Raw genomic sequence first — 15,524 nt, 5'->3', positions numbered from 1 at the left:
TTATTTTTGTGTACAGTGTTAGAAAGTGATCTAGTTTCATTCTTTTACAAGTGGTTGACCAGTTTTCCCAGCACCACTTGGTAAAGAGGTTGTCTTTACTCCATTGTATATTCTTGCCTCCTTTGTCAAAGATAAGGGGTCCATATGTGTGTGGATTTATCTCTGGGCTTTCTATTTTGTTCCATTGATCTATATGTCTGTCTTTGTGCCAGTACCATACTGTCTTGATGACTGTGGCTTTGTAGTAGAGCCTGAAGTCAGGCAAGTTGATTCCTCCCGTTCCATTCTTCTTTCTCAAGATTGCTTTGGCTATTCGAGGTTTTTTGTATTTCCATACAAATCTTGAAATTATTTGTTCTAGTTCTGTGAAAAATGTGGCTGGTAGCTTGATAGGGATTGCATTGAATTTGTAAATTGCTTTTGGGTAGTATACTCATTTTCACTATATTGATTCTTCCAATCCATGAACATGGTATATTTCTCCATCTATTAGTGTCCTCTTTGATTTCTTTCATCAGTGTTTTATAGTTTTCTATATATAGGTCTTTAGTTTCTTTAGGTAGATATATTCCTAAGTATTTTATTCTTTTCGTTGCAATGGTGAATGGAATTGTTTCCTTAATTTCTTTTTCTACTTTCTCATTATTCGTGTATAGGAATGCAAGGGATTTCTGTGTGTTGATTTTATATCCTGCAACTTTACTATATTCATTGATGAGCTCTAGTAATTTTCTGGTGGAGTCTTTAGGGTTTTCCATGTAGAGGATCATGTCATCTGCAAACAGTGAGAGTTTTACTTCTTCTTTTCCAATTTGGATTCCTTTTATTTCTTTTTCTGCTCTGATTGCTGTGTCCAAAACTTCCAGAACTATGTTGAATAGTAGCGGTGAAAGTGGACACCCTTGTCTTGTTCCTGACTTTAGGGAAATGCTTTCAATTTTTCACCATTGAGGATAATGTTTGCTGTGGGTTTGTCATACATAGCTTTTATTATGTTGAGGTATGTTCCTTCTATTCCTGCTTTCTGGAGAGTTTTTATCATAAATGGATGTTGAATTTTGTCAAAGGCCTTCTCTGCATCTATTGAGATAATCATATGGTTTTTATTTTTCAATTTGTTAATGTGGTGAATTACATTGATTGATTTGCGGATATTGAAGAATCCTTGCATCCCTGGGATAAAGCCCACTTGGTCATGGTGTATGATCTTTTAATGTGTTGTTGGATTCTGATTGCTAGAATTTTGTTGAGGATTTTTGCATCTATGTTCATCGGAGATATTGGCCTGTAGTTTTCTTTTTTTGTGACATCTTTGTCAGGTTTTGGTATTAGGGTGATGGTGGCCTCATAGAACGAGTTTGGAAGTTTACCTTCCTCTGCAATTTTCTGGAAGAGTTTGAGGAGGATAGGTGTTAGCTCTTCTCGAAATTTTTGGTAGAATTCAGCTGTGAAGCCATCTGGACCTGGGCTTTTGTTTGCTGGAAGATTTCTGATTACAGTATCAATTTCCGTGCTTGTGATGGGTCTGTTAAAATTTTCTATTTCTTCCTGGTTCAGTTTTGGAAAATTGTACTTTTCTAAGAATTTGTCCATTTCTTCCACGTTGTCCATTTTATTGGCATACAACTGCTGATAGTAGTCTCTTATGATCCTTTGTATTTCTGTGTTGTCTGTTGTGATCTCTCCATTTTCATTTCTAATTTTATTGATTTGATTTTTCTCTCTTTGCTTCTTGATGAGTCTGGCTAATGGTTTGTCAATTTTATGTATCCTTTCAAAGAACCAGCTTTTGGCTTTGTTGATTTTTGCTATGGTCTCTTTTGTTTCTTTTGCATTTATTTCTGCCCTAATTTTTAAGATTTCTTTCCTTCTACTAACTCTGGGGTTCTCCAACTCTTCCTTTTCTAGTTGCTTTAGTTGTAGAGTTAGGTTATTTATTTGACTTTTTCTTGTTTCTTGAGGTATGCCTGTATTGCTATGAACTTTCCTCTTAGCACTGCTTTTATAGTGTCCCACAGGTTTTGGGTTGTTGTGTTTTCATTTTCATTAGTTTCTATGCATATTTTGATTTCTTCTGTGATTTGTTGGTTATTCAGAAGTGTGTTGTTCAACCTCCATATGTTGGAATTTTTAATAGTTTTTCTCCTGTAATTGAGATCTAATCTTAATGCATTATGGTCAGAAAAGATGCTTGGAATGATTTCGATTTTCTTGAATTTATCAAGTTTAGATTTATGGCCCAGGATGTGATCTATCCTGGAGAAGGTTCCATGGGCACTTGAAAAAAAGGTGAAATTCGTTGTTTTGGGGTGAAATGTCCTATAGATATCAATTAGGTCTAACTGATCTAATGTATCATTTAAAGTTTGCGTTTCTTTGTTAATTTTCTGTTTAGTTGATCTGTCCATAGGTGTGAGTGGGGTATTAAAGTCTCCCACTATTATTGTGTTATTGTTGATTTCCCCTTTCATACTTGTTAGCATTTGTCTTACATATTGTGGTGCTCCTATATTGGGTGCATATATATTTATAATTGTTATATCTTCTTCTTGGATTGTTCCTTTGATCATTATGTGGTGGCCTTCTTTGTCTCTTTTCACAGCCTTTGTTTTAAAGTCTATTTTATCGGATATGAGTATTGCCACTCCTGCTTTCTTTTGGTCTCTATTCGCGTGGTATATCTTTTTCCAGCCCTTCACTTTCAGTCTGTATGTGTCCCTTGTTTTGAGGTGGGTCTCTTGTAAGCAGCATATAGAGGGGTCTTGTTTTTGTATCCATTCGGCCAGTCTTTGTCTTTTGGTTGGGGCGTTCAACCCATTTACGTTTAAGGTAATTATTGATAAGTATGATCCCATTGCCATTTACTTTATTGTTTTGGGTTCGGGTTTATACACCCTTTTCGTGTTTCCTGTCTAGAGGATATCCTTTAGAATTTGTTGGAGAGCTGGTTTGGTGGTGCTGAATTCTCTCAGCTTTTGCTTGTCTGTAAAGCTTTTGATTTCTCCTTCGTATTTGAATGAGATCCTTGCTGGGTACAGTAATCTGGGCTGTAGGTTACTGTCTTTCATCACTTTAAGTATGTCTTGCCATTCCCTCCTGGCCTGAAGAGTTTCTATTGACAGATCAGCTGTTATCCTTATGGGAATCCCCTTGTGTGTTATTTGTTGTTTTTCCCTTGCTGCTTTTAATATTTGTTCTTTGTGTTTGATCTTTGTTAATTTGATTAATATGTGTCTTGGGGTGTTTTGCCTTGGGTTTATCCTATTTGGGACTCTCTGTGTTTCTTGGACTTGGGTGATTATTTCCTTCCCCATTTTAGGGAAGTTTTCAACTATTATCTCCTCAAGGATTTTCTCATGATCTTTCTTTCTGTCTTCTTCTTCTGGGACTCCTATAATTCGAATGTTGGAGCGTTTCATATTGTCCTGGAGGTCTCTGAGATTGTCCTCGTTTCTTTTAATTCGTTTTTCTTGTTTCCTCTCTGATTCATTTATTTCTACCATTCTATCTTCTATTTCACTAATCCTATCTTCTGCCTCCGTTATTCTACTATTTGTTGCCTCCAGAGAGTTTCTGATCTCATTTATTGTGTTATTCATTATATTTTGACTCTTTTTATTTCTTCTAGGTCCCTGTTAAACCTTTCTTGCATCTTCTCAATCCTTGTCTCTAGGCTATTTATCTGCGTTTCCATTTTGATTTCAAGATTTTGGATCATTTTCACTATCAATATTCGGAATTCCTTCTCCGGTAGATTCCCTACTTCTTCCTCTTTTGTTTGGTTTGGTGGGCAACTCTCCTGTTCCTTTACCTGCTGAGTATTCCTCTGTCTCTTCATCTTGGTTATATTGCTGCGTTTGGGGTGGCCTTTTTATATTCTGATAATTTGTGGAGTTCTCTTTATTATGGAGCTTCCTCACTTTGGGTGGGGTTCTATCAGTGGCTTGTCAAGGTTTCCTGGTTAGGGAGGCTTGTGTTGGAGTTTTGGTGGGTGGAGCTGGGTTTCTTCTCTCTGGAGTGCAGTGGAGTGACCTGTTTTTGAAGACAATGGTCTGCTTTTCTGGTTGCCTGATGTCCTCTGCCAGCCTACAGAAGTTGTTTTGTGGAGTTTGCTCGGCGTTGAAATGTTCTTTTGAGGAATTTGTGAGGGAGAACGTGATCTTCCCGTCCTATTCCTCCGCCATCTTTCTCTACCTCAGATATCTTTCTAATTATTCATTTGTTTTACACTTTTCTCCACCTCATCTACAAGTAATATTTTTCAGAAAGTGCATGGCAAAGTAAACCTCCCAAACATTTGAATATCTGTAAGTCTGGCTCATATTTGATGAATAATTTAGCTAGCTGTAAAATTTTACATTCAAAGTAATTTTCTCCTGAGTTCTAAAGGCATCATTCTATTTTATTCTAGACCCTGGTCACTCAAACTGTGGTCTGCAGAGCAGCAGCGTCACCGTCACCCAGGAGCTTGCTGGAAATGCAGAAGCCCAGGACCCACACCAGAGTCCGACTGTGACAAGAGCCCCAGAGACGTGTGGGTGCAGTGGAGTCAGGAGGCACTGCTCCAGCCTCCAGTGCTGCAGCCAATAGGGCTGAGGTCAATCCGACTCTTTTCTTACCAAATAATCTGATGTTTCTTTTCAGTCTAACATCTGGATGCCCTCTCTCTGTCCTTACTTGGTGATCTGAAATTCTCCAGACTGTTTTCAGGCTCTGACTTTGTCTGGTGGGTCCTGCCTGGTGTGAAGAAAGACTTGTGACTTTCTTCAGGTTTGGGAAACTGTCTTCTTTCATTTTTCTGATTTCATCCACCTCTCTGTGTTGTCTGCTCCCTCTTTGGGGAATGTCATCAGTTCCCTGGACATGATCATCCATGTCTCTTAGCCTTTCCCTTTTACTTCCCTTCGGCTTCCCTGGTGGCTCAGTGAGTGAAAGAATCTTCTTGCAATGCAGGAGACCCGGGTTCAATCCCTGGGTCAGGAAGATCCCCTGGAGAAGGAAATACCTACTCCAGTATTCTTGCCTGGAGAATCCCATGGACGGAAGAGCCTGGTGGGCTACAGTCCATGGGTCACAAAGAGTCAGACAGGACTTAGAGACTAAACAACCACCACACATTCGAAGTCTGTGGTTACACTGGACCGCCAGGGAGGTCCCCGGGATGTTTTTGTTTTATGGATGCAAAGCCATCACATATCTCCAGGAATACTAATTACTTTTTGCTGAGTTACCCTGGTAACTCAGAAGGTAAAGAATCTGCCTGCAATGTAGGAAACCCAGGTTCAATGCCTGGGTCAGGAAGATCCCCTGGATAAGGAAATGGCAACCCACTCCAATATTCTTGCCTGGAGAATCCCATGGACAGAGGAGCCTGGCAGGCTACAGTCCATGGGGTCGAAAAGTCAGACATGCCTGAGCAACTAACACTTTTACTTCACTTTCATTATGGTATTCCTGTTCATTTGCTTAGGTGTACAGTATTGTGCTTTTGTAAGAAAATGTCCTTATTTTAAAAAATGAATGTTAACGTTTAATTTAGGGATGAAATGTCTGATGTCTACAACTTTCAAATGGTTACATACACACACACACATAAACACGTGTGCACGCATGCACGTGTGCATAGAGAAAATAAGAATGAGACCACTTAAAGCGAAATCTTAACATTTGGAGGTGGAGAATATGCCCAAGTGATATTATACCAATAGTTCAATTTTCTCTTGAAATTTCTGTTTGAAATTTTCAAAAGTAGGAAAAAAGAAAAACAAAACAAAATATCCGAATTCTCGGGAAAATACTCCAGAGGCGGGGAGGGGACAGTGAAATCCCTTTCTTAATCCCTAAGAAACCAGATATGTGCTTGGTTTTTAAGCAAGTAGGACTATAGGTCACTTGAATTTTTGCATATATTTTCCTGGAGTAATAAACAATGTATGCAAAGCCTGTGGCTGATGTTCCTTAGGAAATCTGCCACAGTGGATTAAGAAGGGACCTGTCCTAGGGTATCTCTAATGAAGCAGAAGAAAGTTATAATGGGATTTCATGAGTGTGGACAGTAATTGGATTTGGTGGAGGGTGTAATTAAATTTCACCAAGGGCTCACAACCTCTGCCCCAGGAAAATGATGAAAGGGTCAGCGACCTTCGGTCCCGCTCAAAGGGAAACATGTCAAGCGCGCTAACTGCGAAGCACAGGCCGCTGTGCCCGCCTCTCCCCAGTCACGGGGCAGCGGCCACGGCGCCTTCAGGATCACTAAAGAGACGCACCTTCAGACAGAGGGTGGAAGGCACGTCGGTAACAGAAGAATACTATGAAAAGTATTGACTCCTGGTCTCTGAAATATCCACCTCTACTTTGATAAGTAGATTCAAAGCATAATCCAGTCCAGAGAAGGATTTGCTGTTGTTTAGTCACCAAGTCTTGTCCAACTCTTTGCAACCCCTTTGTAGCCCTCCAGGCTCCTCTGTCCATGGGGATTCTCCAGGCAAGAATACTAGAGTGGGTTGCCATTTCCTTCTCCTGAGGAGCTTCCTGATCCAGGGATTGAACCTGTGTCTCTTGCGTTTCCTGCACCGGTAGGCAGATTCCCACTGCGCCACCTGGAAAGCTTATAAGTTACAGAAATTCCCCTCCATTCCTAGTCTGATGAGAGTTTTTAGTCACAAACTATTGTTGGATTTTGTCAAATGCTTTTTCTGTGTAAACCAATATAATCATATAATTTTTTTCACTTGATATGATGGTTTACATTGACTGACTTGAATGCTAAAGCAGCCTTGTACACCAGCGAAAAACTCCACTTGTTCACAGTGTATAATTCTTTTTATACACTGCAAGATTTAATTTGCTAAAATTTTGCTGAGGATTTTTGTATCTAAGATCATGTAAGTTTTTGATATGTAGCTTCCCCTTTTTTTGTAGATAGTAATCTACTTTTGGTATCAGCGTAATAATAGTTGTATAAAACCAAGTTGGGAAGCCTTCTCTTCGCTTCCATTTTCTGCAAGAGTTTGTGTAAAATTATTCCTTAAATGTTTGGTAGAATTCTCCAATGAAACCTAGACCTGAAGATTTCTTTGGGGGGAGCTTTTTTACTATTATTAAACATTAAGTTTCATTTCTATTGCAGGACTACATAGGTTGTCTATTTCCAGCGGCTATGTTTGGGTCTTTTGACAGAGGAAAGTGAGAGCACTAGATCTGGGGAAAGGAGCAGATATCTTGACTTCACAGCCATCCGCAGCACCTCTGGGTGGCAAGCTGAGGGGACAGTCTTGGGTTCTGAGGCTGGAAACACCTGCCAAGCCAGGTCCTAAGCCAGCACCTCCGTCAAGCTTTCCAAACCAGCACCTCAGGATGAGTTGAGAGAAGGGACAGTGTGAAGGTCATCGCTGAGGACTGAGCTGTTTTTCTTACTGGCGTACAGTTGCCTTATGATGTGTCAGTTTCTGCTGTACAAAGAAGTGAGTCAGCCATATGCACACATCTATCCCTCCCTCTTGGGCCTCCCCGCCCCCCACCCCTCGGAGTCATCACAGAGCACTGAGCTGAGCTCCCTGAGCTGTGCAGCAAGGTCCCACCAGCTATTTGTTTCACCCTGGTAGGGTGCACTGATCCTGTGCTCTGAGTTACACAGGAGCACTCACGTCCACGCTTCACAGCAGCACCTCGGCACCTGGTGGTAGGGATGAGGAAGTTGGACCGGGCACAACAGATCCCTGGGACTTTTCGTTTTCTTCCCCTTTGTTCAGACTGAGTAATTCTATTGACTGAGTCAATTCTATTGACTTTACAGATTTTTTTTCTTTTCGCGATCATCTCTTCTACTGTCATTCCACCAATTTGTTTTTTCAATTGTGTTTTTCAATTCTACAGTTACACCTGGGTCTCCTTTTATTTCTTCTGCCACTGCTGAAATGTTCTGACACTTTTATCTGTTTCAAGAGTACTTGCAATTACCTTTGAAGTATTCTTTTGATGGGTACTTTAAAATCTTTGTCAGATAATTCCAACATCCAATTCTTTTTGGTATCATCATCTGTCGATTTTCCCATTCAAGTTGTGGTTGTCCTTGTTGTCGTTGTTGTTATAATGAGTGATTTTTCTACTGTATCCAGGGGGTTTGGATATTTCTTTAGGAGATTGTGTTTAATTGCGAGGTGCTGTGCAAGGTCTGGGGCTGTGAATGCTCAGGTTCCCAGTGAGTGCGGCCCGTACCGCCCTGGCTCAAGCAGTAACTGGCTCACACTGGCTCGCTGTGGACAGGTGGGGTGACACTCCAGCATCCTGTTGGTCACGCTCATACCAGAGAAAGGGGGGTGGGGACGCAGACTGCCAACAAGCCCCAATTCCCACTACTTCTTCCTAACTAACTGATGATGGGCGAGGGCAGAGGCTGAACGTCCTCTTGGCTTCTACTGAAACTAGGGAGACAGGAAGTGGAGTATTAACTAACCCAGCTCACACCATTCCACTCCACCCCGAAGTCAGGGAAGGCTGGAGACTCAGAGTCTACTGAGGTATGGGGGCGAGAGAGCAGGGCGAGGAGGATCAAAGAGCCCACGAGTCCTCCTTCACGCCGTCTAGTTAGGCTTCTTTTTTTAATTTTATGTATTTGGTTGTGCTGGGTCTCTGCTGCGGTGTGGACTTTTTCTAGTTGCAGTGAGCAGGGGCTACTCGTCATGGCAGCGTGCAGGCTTCTCACTGTGGAGGCTTCTCTTGTTATGGAGCACGGGCTCTGAGCCCTGTGGGCGTCAGTAGTTGCAGCTACCAGACTCCAGCGCCCGGGCTCAGTAGTTGTGGAGCAGACAGCTTAGTTGCTCTGAGGCATGTGGGATCTTCCCGGACCAGGGGTCAAAGCCGTGTCTCCCGCGTTGGCAGGTGGATTCCTTACCACTGAGCCACCTGGGAAGGCCTCGAATTGGTCTTCCTTTTGCTGGGTACATGTGTAGCTTCAGCTCCTTACTGGGTCCACTGACACCAGGCATGGGGAGAATGTGAGTGGTCACGAACCCTAACTCACACCTCCTGGTTTAGTCTAGTTGATATCAGGCAGGCGTAGTGCTCACTCTCCACTGGACTCTGCTGACACTGGAGCTGAGGGTGAAGGGCACTGGTAATTAGCTTCACCTCGCATCGCCTCACTGGGTCTTGATCTTGCTAAGTGCAGGTGAAGTCTTATCTCACCTAGGGATCCTGCTGATCTTACCCCAGTGGGAGAAACTGGGCTCTTTTTGCTTCCGCCAGGCTAGGGATGGAAGATTAGTTCCCTGCCCAGCTTCCCAGACAGCTCAGTGGTAAAGAATCTAACTGCCAATACAGGAGACTCTGGTTTGATCCCTGGGTCAGGAAGATCCCCTGGAGAAGGAAATGGCAACCCACTTCAGTATTCTTGCCTGGGAAATTCCATAGACAGAGGAGCCTGGAGGGTTAGAGTCCATGAGGTCATAAAGTCAGACAGGACTGAACAGCTGCACATACACGGCCAGCCCCACCAGCCCCACCAGGCGGGAGAAGGGCATCGCTATCCCTGCTACCTGCTTCTGCTGATTTCCTCAGACTGGAGCTTAGGGGGAAGGTCAGTTCCTGCCAGGCCCTGGTGAAGCTGGGGGTGTGTGTGTGTGTGTGTGTGTGTGTGTTGGTCTGGATTTTCTGTTGCGTGTAACTGGTGGAGAGGGAGTGTTGCCTGTAAGGTTTTCTATTGTGAGGCCACCATCTTCCGTTTCCTTTGACTGGATACACAGGCTTTTCTTGAAGCATATTCTGTTTGTGCCAGTTAGAGATTTAGGACATGTATATTCTGTCCAGGATTTATGGGAGGCAATAAGGAAACCCAGAGAACTTGCTTCATTTTCTTCCCCAGTCCCTAGGTCCCTGAGCAGCCTGCCTTCTTTGTTCCCGCTTTATACAATGAAATATTATTCAGCCATAAAGAAGAACAAAATAATACCATTTGCAGTATCCTCAGACACAGAAAGACAAACATCATACGATACTGCTTATACGTGGAATCTAAAAGTAGGCTACAAACTTGTCTACAAAACAGAAATAGAGTTACAGATGCAAAAAAATAAACTTACAGTTACTGAGGGGCAAGCGGGAGAGGGACAAATTGGAAGACTGGGATTGAGACATACACATTACTGTGTATAAAATGGATACTAATAAGGACCTACTGTATAGTACAGAGAACTCTACTCAATATTCTGTAATGGCCTTTATGGGAAAAGAATCCAGAAAAAAGAGTGGTGGCGATTTAGTCACTAAGTTGTGTCTAACTCTTGTGACAGCATAAACTATAGCTTGCAAGACATCTCTGTCCATGGGATTCTCCAGGCAAGAATACTGGAGTGGGTTGCCAGTTCCTTCTCCAGGGGATCTTCCCGACCCAGGAAAAGAGTAGAAATATGTGTAACTGATTCACTTTGTTGTACATCTGAAACTATCCCAACACTTAAATCAACTGCACTCCAATAAACATTTTTCAAGAAGAATCTCCCTATGCTTGTTCACTGTGTTCTATGCAGGGTGTTTAACTGTTAAGAGGAAAGCCCTGGGGGGAATGGGGTCAGTATATCTTAGCAAAACCCAAAGTCCCTATTCTTCATCTTTAAAAACACCGAACTGGAATCCCATTCTGTATACAGTCTTATATAATTTTTACTTACCATATCATACAAATTTCTATAATAAACTCTTTTCAAATTTCTGTAATAACCCCTTTATAAGTACAATTTTAAAGGCTATAGAATTCCCCATTGATTGGCCAGAGCATGATTTCCCTAATCATTTTCCTATTGTTGAAAATTCAGTTTCCAATATTATTGCTGTAATAAATCATGCACTAATGAGAACGTTTGTGACCAAAAGTTGTCTGCAGTTTGGATTATAAGTTTAGCTGAAGCCCCAGAAGTAGAATTACACATGGCCAAGAGCAACATGGAAGAAGTCCCTTTTGTTCTGACCAACAGTGGGATGTGAACATACTCTTAAACATTAGGCAGCCTGAGATATGAACGCGATCGGTATTGCAGAGGCCCCAGAGTTGTTTCTCTGGTCACTTACGTGGCTGATCAATTGCCCTCCTTTTGTAAACTGGCTCTTCCTGTCTTTTGCCTGTTTATCTTCTGGGTGCACACGTGCTCAGTCATGTCAGGCTCTTCGCAACCCCATGGATGGTAGCCCGCCAGGCTTCTCTGTCCATGGGATTATCTTGGCAAGAATATTGGAGTGGGTTGCCATTTCTTCCTCCAGGGGAATCTTCCTGACCCAGGGATCAAACTCATGTTTCCTGAGGCTTCTGCATTGGCCGGCGGATTCCTTTCCACTGAGTCACTTGGTTGCCTTTGAGGCACTTACAAAGTCTTTGGGAATAGCCTCCCAGGTAGAAGATATATGACTCTACACTCACAAGATGTAACTTTCTTAAGCCAAAAAAGATAGCTTTCAACATCAAAAATCAGCTAGGAAATAAATAAATTGATCCCTTTCCCCATTCAACTACTGGGAAAAGCAAGTGCCTAATGGAAAAACACCTGCCAATTAGACAAAGACTTCAGATGAAGATAAGACATAGGAAGAGCTTCAGATTTCTGGATAACACTTGATCTTGAAAATGTCACTGTTTAAAAAGAATAAACATTTCCCATGTCTTACCTGCAGCATGACAACATTGTCACCTTCAAAAGTGACAAACACATCTGTGTCGCATTTTAAGCCTGAGATTTGATTTTCCATCATGTAACCCTATTGAAAAAAGAGGGAAAAAAGACAAATTTTATATTTGCAGTCCCAATACTATAAAGGACTAACATTTTCTTTCAAATTAAAAACATACAATTAGGAAAAAAAAGAAAATAACTTTATTTCTCCTATCCAGAAAAACTATTCTAAGAATTTTGACCCATCCCATTGGCTTTTGGTCCATAAATATTATTTGTGATGTAGTCTTCATTAGCAGCAAAAACATCTAAAAACACTCATGTCACATTTTTCTAAAATATTTCAACAAATTATGCTAGCTTTTCTATTCCAAATCAAAGTGGGCTTCCCTGGTGTCTCAGTGGTAAAGGATTCACCTGCTAGTGCAGGAGACTCCAGTTCAATCCCTGGGTCAAGAAGATCCCCTGGAGAAGGAAATGGCAATGCACTCCAGTACTCTCCTCCAGGAAATCCCATGGACAGAGGAGCCTGGCAGGCTACAGTCCATGGAGTCGCAAGAGTCAGACAAGACTTAGCAACTAAAAACAAATTCATGATTATATCCCACAAAATGCAGGTGAATGATGCCTCCCCCAACCCAACCCAACTATTGGTACTATGTATCTATGTATAAAATAGGTAACTAATGAGAACCTACTATATAGCACAGAGAACTCTATTCAGTGCTCTGTGGTGACCTGAACGGGAAGGAAATCCAAAGAAGAGGAGACATACGTATACACATAGCTGATTCTCTTCGCTGTACTGCAGAAACTAACACAATATGTAAAGCAACTGCACTCCAGTAAATTTCAAAAAAATCAAGCAGAAAAGAATTAGCAAAGCTACCTACGATTCTTGGGCAACCTCGTAAAAATCCTAAATTGCCACTCTGTCTCTTAATGTCCTTAAATACTCTGTATCCTGAATATACACTGTTTCCAGCCCGTTTCTGCTTCTTTTTTTCTTTTCTCACTTCCTGAAATCCTTGTTTTAAGGGCAGCAGCCTGCTGCTCCTTTCCAAAGTTCTGAAGTGTTTCTGCACACACCCTGGGAGAACCAGCTGCCCACGAGAAAGTGGACCAGCCCCAGGCCAGAAGCGGAGGGAGCAGAGCTCCCCGTGTCTGGCCTTGGGCCCATCACCTTCTCAAGGCCCCTGCGCTCTCCTTCTTCCAGCTCATTGTTCTGCCGCTTAGCTCTCAAGATCTTTCCCTCTCTCAAAATCTGCTTCCAGATCAGTCCAGCCACGTGAGTTACACCAGAGGCAGCTGTCACACCGCCTCTCCTGGGAGTATGTGCACTTAGCACTTTGGCTCTGCTAGGGAATGATCAGCTTCAGCCGCTGTTGGAATCTTCAAGCCACACGGGCCAGGGAGAGTTACAGAGGGCACTCCCTGGGGCAGCTGTGTATTCCAAACGCATGGTACCCATTATCTTTGGGCGGTGTGTGTGCTCAGTCATGGCCAACTCTTTGCAACCCCATGGACTGTAGCCCACCAGGCTCTTTCACCTATGGGATTTCCCGGGCAAGAATCCTGGAGCAGGTTGCCATTTCCCACTTCTGACCCATAGATCGAACCTGCGTCTCCTGCACCTCTTTCATTGGTAGGCAGATTCTTTACTGCTGAACCACTTGGGAAGCTTTTTCCTGGGGGACCCACTTCATTTATGAAAATGGCCACTTGAGTGACAGAAGCGGGCAAGAAGGGGGCAGTCTGGGTTCCTGATGCCCATGCGAAGCATCCTTGCTTCCTGCCCCAAGAATCGTCCTCTGATGCTCCCCTCCCTCTCCTTGTTCCCCTCAGCATCAGCGCAGTCTGAGCAGGCCCTCTGCACAATATAGTTTACAGAAGCAAGGGCCTGTTCAACTCTCATTACTTTCATAAAGGTAAAATGATTGTGTGTGTGTATGTGTGTGTGTGTGTGTGTGTGTGCGCTAAGTCACTTCAGTTGTGTCTGACTCTGTGCTACCCTATTGACTATAGTCCATCAGGCTCCTCTGTCCTTGGGATTCTCCAGGCAAGAATACTGGAGTGGGTTGCCATGCCCTCCTCCAGGGAATCTTCCCGACTCAGGGATTGGCCCCATGTCTCTTAAGTCTCCTGCACTTCAAGCGGGTTCTTTACTGCTAGCACCATCATGGTATTTATGCATAAATAAATCAGCAGCATTTCCAGTCTGGAGAAGCTGGGCCTCCCCATCCCATCACAGACACAAGGTAAACCCCACTCACCCTCAGGCAAACCACATGAGATCGGGTTCTGACTGAGTGTGATCAGGCCCGGAGAGTATGTCCCTGGCCAGGGAGTAACTGAGTCAACCTTCATCATCATTGTTATACCATTTGTGAAGTACCTGCCACTAGCCAGATACTTCACTGGGTGCCTGACCCAACTTCATTTATGATGTCACTCAATCCTTTTCTTCCACTCAACAGCTCTGTGAGGTAGGCATTATTCTATTTTACAGATGAAGGGAGTAAGCCTGGAGGGCTATATTCTCGAATAATCCATCAAGTTCTGGTGCAGAAAAAATGAACATAGCATATACCACCTTGGACTTGGGAAGAAGCCATTATACATAAGCAGCACACTGGCTAAAGGCTTAAAATAACAATTTTGAAGAAACAAAGTACTTTTCCCTTGAGCATTGAGCCCTGGTCTCTTCCAGCAGGGGAAGGAGGAACAGGAGCTCCATAGTTCTGACGCTTTTGAACTGTTCACACAATCAGGGCTTTCAAATGACCAGACCAATGGTCCACTTGGAAGGCAGCAAACCAGCACAGAATCCCACTGACTCTCACAGAACGGGCACTGGAGTTCCCCGAACATAAAGATGCCTCATGTTCCTGTGTTAGTTCCTCACACACATTATAATTGATTTGAGGCTCAGATAATTGATATGAAATTGATGCTGAAACTCAGCTTTGAATGCCTCTCTTCATTTGAAAACTGTGTGACTATGATTCGGATCATTTGAGACTCCCCAGGGTCCTGGCTCAGAGAAGGCGATGGCATCCCACTCCAGTACTCTTGCCTGGAAAATCCCAGGGACGGAGGAGCCTGGTAGGCTGCAGTCCATGGGGTTGCTAAGAATCAGACACGACTGAGCAACCTCACTTTCATTTTTTACTTTCATGCATTGGAGAAGGAAATGGCAAACCCACTCCAGTGTTCTTGCCTGGAGAATCTCAGGGAAGGGGGAGCCTCATGGGCTGCCGTCTATGGGGTCGCGCAGAGTCAGACACGACTGAAGCAATGCAGCAGCAGCAGCAGCAGCAGCAGGGTCCTGGCTGAGCCAAGGTGACAGGGCTCATGGCCCTCAAAGAGCTGATGGACAACTAAAATGAAGCAGTGGAGAGAAAACCCAAAGGCTAACCACGTGCGGGGTGGCACCATGGCCGGCACGTCACCACCAAGCTCCTGAAACCACTGGGGCGGAGCTATGATGCAGTCTCCGTAGAATAGCCTGAGAGGGGCAGAGCGGACCACCCAGAGCGTCATGACGCCTCACACTGTCCCCTCCCACAGCCCATCCTCCCCAGAGCCAACACCCGTGAGCCCCGCTTCTGCCCAGAGGAGGAGCGCCTCCCCAGGGCCCAGGACGGAGGGGCCTGGCTTCCTCCTTGGTGCTTCCGAGAGAATACGAAGTACTCTAGCGAAATGACCCAGGCTGCACTGCCTGCTCTGCACTCCTACCCCTGCCCGAGACATTTCCCCCCATCTTTCAGCCACAGGGCTCCCTCATGCCCTGCTTGGATTCTGTTTCATTTTTCTAAGCCTCAAAATGGTCTCAGCTTTAACTGGGGAGCCAAAGAGGCCCAC

At 43.6% G+C, this 15,524-nt stretch overlaps 1 protein-coding gene across 2 annotated transcripts in view; it reads right to left on the bottom strand.

Annotated features, from left to right (window-relative positions):
• Positions 1-15,524, bottom strand: part of ACOXL (acyl-CoA oxidase like) — a 372,099-nt gene that overhangs the window by 118,686 nt on the left and 237,889 nt on the right. For both annotated transcript variants that reach the window (XR_006059556.1, XM_042248150.1), the window contains exon 13: positions 11,656-11,745. Coding sequence is in view for 1 of the 2 variants with exons in the window: in XM_042248150.1 (XP_042104084.1) it covers positions 11,656-11,745 (90 nt within the window). In the remaining variant the exon portion in view is untranslated. The remainder of the gene's footprint in view (positions 1-11,655; positions 11,746-15,524) is intronic.

This window comes from Ovis aries, chromosome 3, assembly GCF_016772045.2.
Source record: "Ovis aries strain OAR_USU_Benz2616 breed Rambouillet chromosome 3, ARS-UI_Ramb_v3.0, whole genome shotgun sequence".
In the NCBI taxonomy this organism is placed as follows: Eukaryota; Metazoa; Chordata; class Mammalia; order Artiodactyla; family Bovidae; genus Ovis; species Ovis aries.
Note: the sequence above shows the minus strand (reverse complement) of the source record. Positions and strands in the feature narration are given on the sequence as shown.